Source organism: Zootoca vivipara, chromosome 2 (assembly GCF_965207765.1).
Source record: "Zootoca vivipara chromosome 2, rZooViv2.hap1.1, whole genome shotgun sequence".
Lineage (NCBI taxonomy): Eukaryota > Metazoa > Chordata > Lepidosauria > Squamata > Lacertidae > Zootoca > Zootoca vivipara.
The window spans coordinates 108843646-108853741 of NC_142584.1; the positions used below are offsets into that span (position 1 = coordinate 108843646).

Consider the following 10096-nt stretch of genomic DNA (forward strand, 5'->3'; position numbering starts at 1 on the left):
CACATATGCGTCATTTGTGCACACTGCTTGGCTGGAGAACTGCACTGCACAATTCATAGGGGTGCAAATATTGAAGGGTGGCTGTGGTTTGGTTCGCACATTGTCTCGGAAAGTGTGACTTGGGCATGTCTGCCTTTAAATGTGAACTGAACTGAATTTCCTCCTCGCACCTCTTCATGCCGCTCCTTTGACCTTGTTCTTGTTGCTGGCAAAAGAATCATGCTCTCAGGCTCACATGGGTCCCTTCAAGCAAAACAATACTTGCAAGGAACATTTTTTAATGTTTTAATTGGGAATTGTAGATAGACAAACAGAAACATACACGATCTTTTTTTAGTGCACCAGCAGTCTGTTCGCAGGAGACGTCGTTTCTACAGTATTATAATAACTGTATTTTTGAAGACTAGTGGTGTAGACATAGGCAAAACGATTTTGAGAAAGTTTTTTCTTTCTTTAAAGCTCTGGACATGTCTAAGAGCTTGTGAAGGATTGCAATCTGGGAAGGAAAAACAACTCCCTTGCACGGTTGTGCTGGTGAGAGCCTGTGATATAGGCTAACCCTATGTAGTAATCTGTGTTTAAACAAGGGGTGGGTAACAACCTCCAGTTCATGGGCCAGCCTTGGCCTGTTAGGGTGGGGGATTTGGCCCATAAGGGTATTTTAAATAAACCATGCCTACCTTCGCCTCCAATGAGGGGGTGACGCCAGCTGATGGGACAGGGTTTGATCCTGCGTTGACTGCACGGACCGGTTTCACAGCTGAGCACTTGTTGGTGCAGTCAAACTGAGCAGGATTTAGTTCCCGCTCATCAACCGACCAGTGGGGGTTAGGTTTGGTGAGACATCCCTGTTCTTCTGCTGGGAACAGGCACGCACAGTCAAAGCTCGGTGTGGGGCTGTTTGAAAGCCCTTTTGCAAACAGCCCTGACCTGTAAAGCAGGTCAGTATTATTATCATTTCCATGTTGCCAATCAGCAGGGGCACCGACATTGGGCTCCACATTGTGGTTTCGGTGTGCGCCCCGCGGTGCCATAATAATGTTGTGACGTGACGTGATGCCAGAACACGTGCACTGTGCCATCATGATGGCATGACGTGACGTCATAATGTCACATCATGCCATGCTGACATGATGGCACAGTGCTCGTGTTTTGGTGCTGTGGCAGTGACTGGACGGGGGCCTCTGCCTCCGCGCGCCAACCCCCCACAACCACCTACTGCCTTACCTCTAGTGCTCAGGCCCTGCCACTGCCACGGCGGGTGGTATGCAGAGGCGGCCACAGAGGTGGCGGGCAGCAGTCGTGGCAGGGGGTGGAGGCCTGGCACCCACAGGAAAAAAAATGTGGGGGCCCCTAGAGATGGTGCCAGTCAGAGAGTGCTAGAGAATAGGGACCTGATTATTCCAAGTTCCACATTCCGCATTCCTAGCCGAGGCCACATTTGAACCAGAAAGTTTTGCGGCTCTTTCAGCCTGATCCTACGCATGTTTAGGCTACTCGAAAGAAAGTCCCAATGAATTGAATGGGGTTTGCTTTCAAGAAAGCATGCCTGGGATTGCAGCCTTAACTACTGTGCTATGTCATGAAACCTGATCACCTTGTGAGGTTCTAAGAAGTTCTCCCAAAATCTTTTGTTTGGGGGAAAGTAGCTTGCAAATCCCACACAAAAGGACGGACGGACGGACGGACGCTTGTGTGATATGCAACAATTCAGGAACTGCACACCAGGGGGCAGCACCAAACCAACTCACTGTCATGTCAATGTTAGGGCAGCGGCCATAACTCGGCAGGAAAACATCTGCAGGTGGTCCGGATATCAATTACTTTTGGCCGTGAAGCGGTTTTGATCTCTGTCAATAAATAAAATAAATAGGATCGGGACCGGCTGTCAGAAGCCCTGCGGAGCCACGGCCAGTGGCTGGAGAGAGAAGCGAGGCGGACGAGCAGCAGTTTCCTGCATCTGTAGGAAACTTGACAGATCACTTCTGGTATGGAGATAATAAACGAGCTGGTTTGTGACAGTTTAGTGGGCTAACTTGTAGGCCAGAAGCTAAGGCAGAAATATAAACCGGGAGCGACATTGTAGATATGAAAGGATGGCATGGCGTCCATTACGAGAAACAGGGCCTTGGCTGTTCTGGAGGCGGAAGGAGACATGCGCAAGAGGAGCCAGTCACTGCGGGGAGCAGGTCAGTATCCTTACAGGGCAGGCAGGTTCTGTGTCTCACAAGAGGTAGGCAAGCAGCATGGTCAAGACAGTGCCCACACAGACCAAGGGAAGGCGGGGTGCCCCAGAGAAGCCGCCGTTGCAGTAGTCGGTGTTGCAGCAGGAGTAGGTGACGCGGAAAGGGTTGTTGGAGTAGCTGATTCTGTCCAGGCCGCTGCACTTCCTGGCGGAGACGCAGCCCTTCCCGTAGATGGATTCGTGGACTTTATAATCTGCAAGGAGCAAGCAGGTGCAAAGTTACAAGGGCTGCAGCTCAGTGGCAGAACACCTGCCTTGCAAGCAGAAGGCTGCGGGTTCAATCCCCGGCATCTCCAGGTTGGAGGAGAGTCCTGCCTGAGATCCCAGAAAGCTGCTGCCGGTCTGTGTAGGCAGTGCTGAGCTAGATGGACCAGTTGTCTCACTCAATATAAGACAAAACAAAACAAACAAATTTCTTCCAGTAGCACCTTAGAGACCAGCTAAGCTTGTCATTGGTATGAGCTTTCGTGTGCATCTGAAGAAGTGTGCATTCACACGATAGCTCATACCAATGACAAACTTAGTTGGTCTCTAAGGTGCTACTGGAAGGATTTTTTTTTTTTTTGGACTACGGCAGAACAACATGGCTACCTACCTGTCAATATAAGACAGTACCTATATTCCTACAGAGGTTGAGGATCAGCAGGACGTGCCAGGGCTGATAGATACTGATGATCATAATGGGAGCACATAGGCATGTTAAGCCTGTTGTAGCCAGAAATGTCACTGTGAGAGACGAAGCCCGGGGTGGTGGTGGTGGGAATGAGATCATTGCACGGCACCCAGAATGCAAGCACAGGTCTTGCCTAATCCCCATCTTTAAAAAGGGATTTCACAGAGGCTGGCTCAGAAAAGGGGATTTAGACACAAGACAGCGCTCTCTCTATGAACTCCAGCAGCAGAGGCAGTATATATACTGTATGGTAGTTACTGGGGAACACAGAGGCAGTGGCATAGCATGGGCTGCCAGCGCCCGGGGCAGGCAAACCACCGACACTGCTGAAGTGTTCCCTCCTCTGGAGCCAGCTTGAATGCCCGCCCACACAGGGCAGAGTTCGATCGGCTGATGCGGCCTTTGACAGGTAAATTCCCCCGATGCCTGCAGAGAGGCTGCACTGGGATCGCCCCTTGCCCGCCTCCCTCCTTCCTTGCCCATTCGCCATGGGCCTGGACTGCTTCCGCAACCGTGCGGGGAGAGCAGCATGCCGAGCAAGAAAGCAAGCACCTCCACAGTTGCTGGCCCCTGCCAGAGACAACAAGACCAGGCCAGACTCTGGGACCCAGGGACCCCCGGCAGCAGGCAGGGAAGGACAGGGAGCCGGGGAGAGGGCCTGCTAGGACGTGCCTGGGCGGTGGCCATGCCTCTCTCCTGCCTCCTGCCTCCGCCTCCTGCCAGTCTGCCAACTGGGGTAGACATTTGGACTGGCCTGCAGGGTACCCATGAAGCCCCACGCCACCTCCGGGCAGGCCACGGCTGCAATGAGCTTCCTGGCTGGAGGCTGAAGGGAGGGAAGCCCATCCCTGGGACAGTGGCACTAACCTGAATGTCCTCTGATGGTGCTGCAGCTCTCTCCTTCATTGCAGGTCACGCTCATCTCTGAGGTTGGACAGGGTCGGTCGAAGTCGCATTTGTAGCAATGGAGCCCCATTCGTGGCTCGGTGATGTTTTGGCCCAGGGCTAAAGTGAGGAAAGAGGGAGAATCATGCTGTGACCCTGCCTTCCATGTGTGGAGAAACCTTCGTGGCCCCAGCACATGCCTTCAGGGTCTGGGTTCCTTAGAACAAAGGTTGTGGGGGAGGGTGCTCCTGCCTTTGTGATGTTTGGCTCGATCTACACAGAGATGCGAGCTTGCAAACCGCTTTGAGGTTCTTTTCACGTGGCACCTACGTTTTGTGAAATGAAGAAGTGAAACCCAGTGCTGAGCTCAAAGCACTGACCATCCCAACCAGCTTCCCCTTTAAGTTTCCCCTTGGATTCTGCCCAGAGAGGAAGTCGAGCCTCTACAGACACATCTGTACCACAGATTTTAATATTGGGGAGGGGGAACTGTAATTCTGTAAGGCTCATAACAGCAACAAGCAAAAAAAAAAAAAACCCGAAGCCTCCTTCTTGGTTTCCCCAGAAACTCCTGTTTGGCCATAGTGGGAAACAAGATGAGATAGACAGAATCTGATCTCATCCAGAATCTGATCTCATCCGGGGACCCAACAGGTCTCTCTCTTCATCCCCGTCTAGGCCTTTATTTGGGTACAAATGAAGAGAGATCAACAGTGTTTGGGTGCAAATGAAGAGAGATCAACAGTGTTCTTTAGCCCCACTCGGGAGCTCTTCAAGTTCAAACGCCCCCATTTGTGCAGAGCTTGCACACCTAAAAACTGAAGGTCACCCCAGGTCTTCCTCCCTGCTAGATCTGGGATACCCCATTCACCCCGATGACAGGATTGTGCGCCTGGGAGAAGTAACGTCGTCTCTTTTCATACTCGAAACCTGACTACGCAGATGTCAGGGGTGGGGCCCTTGGGAATGACCTCGGCTGACCCCACACGTACACACCTTGGTTTTCTTTAGCACCCGAAGGAGTGCTTGAGCAAGATTCTTGTGCTCTGAGATCTCCCTGGGGAGGGACGAGTTAAATCACACTGCCACTCACCTCACCCTGACGCCTGCCTGCCGGTTCTTTTTGGGCGACTTCCTTGTGGTTGTGCAATTTGTATATGTCTGGGCTGAAGTGCTTGTTCTTTGAAGCTACTTAGCTTCTTTTAAAAAAACCAACCCCTTCTCTTTATCTGTCCCTCTCTCTCAAGGTAGGGGGCACAGGAAAGGCACTCAGGGCTCCTCAGAGAGCGTGATCTTGCTGGGGAACACAGTGCACTTCGAATCTTCCCACATTGGAAAGGCCAGACCTGCCCTCCTCCACCCCCTCAACATTCAGGGGAGCTGACTCCTTGCCCCCAGATACTGAGGGGACCCCAAGCCCCCAATGTGGTAGTGGCCCAAAGGGCCATAATGAATGTGATAATGTGAACCCCTATAAATCCTTGGTTATGTTTCTAATAGAGAGGTTATGGTAACCCGCTGCTTTAAGAAACTGATGATTTGGCAAGATGCTGTCCCCCACTGGGACAGAAGGACAGCTAATACGTCAATCACAAAGGTACAGCTCATAAGCTGGAACATAAGTTGGTACATGGTACAAATGGCTACACGTAACACAGGTTCCCAACATGCATACTAACACAATGTAACAGGTCACGGTGAGAACCAGAGTTTAGTTAGCAATGCTTATTGCGCATGCGTATTGAACATGAAATGAGATAATGATGCACACGATTGGTTAAAATTGAAATCCTTTGTTTAAAATGTTATAAATACCCCTGCCCGCACCCAACACACACAGAGACCCACACAAAGTTCTCCAACTTGGGTCCCCAGCTGCTGTCGGACTGCACTCCCCATCAACCCTAGCTAGCAGGACCAGTGGTATTTCTAAATTTGCATTTGCTAACGGTCATGCGCAAATATGTGTCCTCATCTGGGGTGATGCGTTTTCTCTCTTTCCTCGATGCTCCCGGGGGGGGGGGGAATCACCCTCCCCAAGAGGGTGGTGGTGAGATCAGATTGAGGAGCGTTGCAATTGAAAAAGTGGAAGGCAGGGAAAGTGCAAAACTCCCCTCTCTTGTCTGAGGCTTCTAGCATTCATGTCATAGCCACTTTATCATACAAAAGGAGCCGAACAATAAAAATACAAAAGGTTCCGGTTTCCGCCGGCAGGAATGGCGGACCTGTTTTCCATCCCTCTGACCTTCGTAAGGAATTTGGCGGTTGCTAGGGGAGTAAATGGCAACCCCCTATCCTCTCCGGGGGTTACGGAGAGGGGCCGCTGGCCCGCGATGCCCCCAGACCCACTCCGACTGTTTATGGAGTGGGGGGAGCTTGGGCTGAAAAGCACTTACGAGGGCCAGGACTCCCGGACGCTAATCTGCATGGCGGGGATTTCCATGGTTAAAGAAGATAATTAGGCTTAAATCTATGGACATACTTCAGAAGGAGGGGAAGAAGCGCTGTTTACTGCTGAGAAATCTATGCTGCTGAGGGAGAGGAGTTAAAGGCTGTATATCATCTGGAAGAAGGATTGATGGGGACGGAGCGATAAGGGAATTGAGTTTTTTTTAATTTTTATTCATATGAGTTACTTCGTACCTTCCCAGACGCGATGTCCTGGCTTGTTTGGAGTGAAAGAGAAGCAAAAGACTGTGTGAGTTGAACTTTATAAACTGTTGTTACTGAGCATATTTTTTAAAGATGTGGAGTTGCCGATGAGAAAAGCCCCCCCCCCCTAGTCGGACGGAAGGAGTCCTGGACGCGTTCGGAGGATTTATGAGCTGTGACGCACTTTGAATTGGAGCAGCGACCTGAAGCTAAGTTCAGCTATAGGGCAAGGAGATCCATTAATTTACCAAGAGTTTATGGTTTGATGTTTGGGTCTTCTGCCTGGAAAAGCTGTAAATTTTATAAAGATCGTTAATCTTCATGGCTATGAGAGAAAACGAAAGTGATTTGAGCTTTTTAAGATGGCGCTGCTTCGACGCAACAGGGAGCTCCAGACTAAGAAGATTTATGGGGAGGCTGGACTGATTAACCCACACAGGAGAAAGAACATTTGTGAAACCTTGTTTGATATTTATCTCAGCAGCTGGGAAACAATCGGTTGAAAGTGGAAAACATCTATGTGACTGTAAGGGGAAGATCTGGATTATTATGAACTTGGAGGACGATTTGAACTTTAGAAAAAAGACGGCAGTGGACGGTTGCGAGGAATCCCCAATTTCTTGAAGCATGGGAACCCAAATAAAAAATTCTTTAGACGATTTGGCATAACATTCGGTTTGATTGATATATATATGTGTATAATTTGAAATAATGAATGTGATATAATTGGTTTTAATTGGAAAATTAATAAAATATATTTTTTTTTAAAAAAGAAGAGGCTGCTGGATCAGGCCAGAGGCTCATTTTTGCACAGTATCCTTTTCTGACAGTGGTTAACCAGATGTCCATTGGAAGCCAGCAAGCAGGATCTGAGCCCAAGAAGAGCCCTCTCCCCTCCTCTGGTTTCCAGAAGCTGCTATTCAGAAGCATTCAGAGCACAGCCATCATGGCAAGTAGCCATCAATAGCCTTAGAATCATAGAATCATAGAGTTGGAAGAGACCACAAGGGCCATCCAGTCCAACCCCCTGCCAAGCAGGAAACACCATCAAAGCATCCTTGACATATGCCTGTCAAGCCTCTGCTTAAAGACCTCCAAAGAAGGAGACTCCACCACACTTCTTGGCAGCAAATTCCACTGTTGAACAGCTCTTACTGTCAGGGAGTTCTTCCTAATGTTTAGGTGGAAGCTTCTTTCTTGTAGTTTGAATCCATTGCTCCGTGTCCGCTTCTCTGGAGCAGCAGAAAACAACCTTTCACCCTCCTCTATAAATTTGTCCCATCCTCTTTTAAGGAGAGGGAAGCAGCAGACTCACTCCAGCCAGGCAACAGTTCAAGGACTCTCTTAAACCAGATCTCCAGGGAGAAATATTCCTGCACACATTTTCTATAGGTCCTTCGGATGTTCGCAATGACTTGGAGGGGGGTGGAAGACATGCTCGTGGTTGACATGGCCAGAGGGCCAAAGTGGGTTTAGGTGCCGAAATCCCAAAGGAGCAGAAAAGACTATTTATGTATGTATGCGACCACGGGCTGCACAGATGTTACTGGCCCAAAGATGGAAAGAAGGTAAAGTTCCTACCATAGAAGAATGGCAGGTGAAGTTGATGGACTATGCTGAAATGGCTAAAATGACTGGAAGAGTCAGAAATCAGGAATACCAAAATTTTAATAAGGGATGGAGAAAAATTATAACGTATCTTAAAGACCACTGTGAACAGTTAGAATTGTTAGTAGGATTGGAATATCACTTGTACTTTAAGGTTGACTCTGAGCATAAAGGAAGAAGTAAAGGGTTTGGATTGTCATAAAAGATGCGGGAGGAACTGGTTAATAATAGGACCCACATAGGGGAGGATGGAAGTCCAGGAGATTCCTTGGAATCTTGCTTTATGCTTTATGTCTGAAAAATTTTAAGCTGAAAAATCAAATATTTTTTTTAAAAAAGTGGGCTGAGCAACATATGTAAATACATATATTTATAGATTCATAGGAAGTGAGGGCTGGGCTGGAAGTGAGAGCTGGACCATAAAGAAGGCTGATCACCGAAGAATGGATGCTTTTGAATTATGGTGCTGGAGGAGACTCTTGAGAGTCCCATGGACTGCAAGAAGATCAAACCTATCCATTCTGAAGGAAATCAACCCTGGGTGCTCACTGGAAGGACAGATTGTGAAGCTGAGGCTCCAATACTTTGGCCACTTCATGAGAAGAGAAGAATCCTTGGAAAAGACCCTGATGCTGGGAAAGATTGAGGGCAGAAGGAGAAGGGGACGACAGAGGACGAGGTGGTTGGACAGTGTTCTCAAAGCTACCAACATGAGTTTGACCAAACTGCGGGAGGCAGTGGAAGACTGGAGTGCCTGGCGTGCTATGGGGTCACGAAGAGTTGGACACAACTAAACGACTAAACAACAACAACAACAACAACAGGACTGTGGAGTTGGAAGGGACCACAAGGATCATCTAGTCTAACCCCCTGAGATGCAGGAATCTTTTGCCAAAACTGAACCATTATTGTGCAGTAGGCTAGTCTCTGCACACTCTCACATCCCCGTCTTTATCTCCCATCCAGGCAAGCAGAAAGCATGATCAGAGCCCAGCCACTCAAGAAGAGTGAGTACCAGGGTTAGCGAGGGGGTGTCAAGCTGTGGTCTGGGAAGAGGACCAGTTAGAGAGGCTAACTGCCTTTGCGCACACACACACACACACACCGATCCTAAGGTTCCCCCTAAATGACCTGCCAACCTTGCAGTTCACAGACCCTCATTGGAAATAAGCAATGCCCACAGCTGCAGTCGGGTGTGCAAGTCTGGTCCAAGCACATTCCACCTCCCCGTGCTTCTTACCTATTTGCAAGATGGATGCTGTGATAAGCAAGGCAGCGGCAGCTCTCCCGGCCATAGCCCCGAAATATTCACAACGGAGGCAACTGGAAGGCAGACAGGTAGAAAACGACACCTCTTGGGGAGCTGCGAAAAATGCCAGCCACAGATCTGTTGCTACACGGGCTGGAGCTGAATCATGACAGCCCTATATATTGCAGCGGCAGTCCTCTGTCACAACCTCAGTGTCTTCAAGCTGACAGTGGGTGGAGGTTAGTTTATTGTGCCAGACACACCCCTTGCATCTTGGTGTTGAGTTCTGCAGTGGCCAAGCAAGCATGTGATGAGACACCCTCTCTCAGCAGGTGTGCATCACATGAGCCTTGGAGAGATTTTTTTTTTTTTGCCAACCTCAAGTAATTTATTTATTTATTTTGCATGTTCTGGATTGTTTTCCAACTTCTGCTTTTCTTTTGTGCTATTTTAAGCTGCTTTTAATTAACAACGTGCAGAGCACTCCCCGTCTTGTGAAACCGTCACGGTTTGCCAGAGTTTCCATGCTCATCTCGAGTTTTGGTATGGACAGGGATTTAAGTATGCACGGGTGTGAATTATTTATGTCTTTTAAAAAAGTTTTTATTTATACATTTCAAATTTATACATTTCATTAGTTTTACAATCATTTTAACATTTCAAAGCTTGACTTTCTTCCCCCTCTTTCTGGGGTCCTCTATCTATCTATCTATCTATCTATCTCTTCTGCATATCCAAATTCATTTAATTTGCTCATTTAATTATCTTCTTTAAATTATCTACT

At 48.5% G+C, this 10096-nt stretch overlaps 1 protein-coding gene across 1 annotated transcript; it reads right to left on the reverse strand.

The window, feature by feature from the left end:
- Nucleotides 1–231: 231 nt before the first annotated feature.
- LOC118076127 (protein Bouncer-like) lies at nucleotides 232–9605 on the reverse strand. The gene is made up of 3 exons (XM_035098716.3): nucleotides 9304–9605; nucleotides 3786–3923; nucleotides 232–2439 (listed from the first exon to the last, which is right to left on the reverse strand). Exons 1-3 carry the CDS (start codon nucleotides 9356–9358, stop codon nucleotides 2225–2227), a joined length of 408 nt encoding a protein of 135 aa, XP_034954607.1. The 5' UTR covers nucleotides 9359–9605; the 3' UTR covers nucleotides 232–2224.
- Nucleotides 9606–10096: the final 491 nt, after the last annotated feature.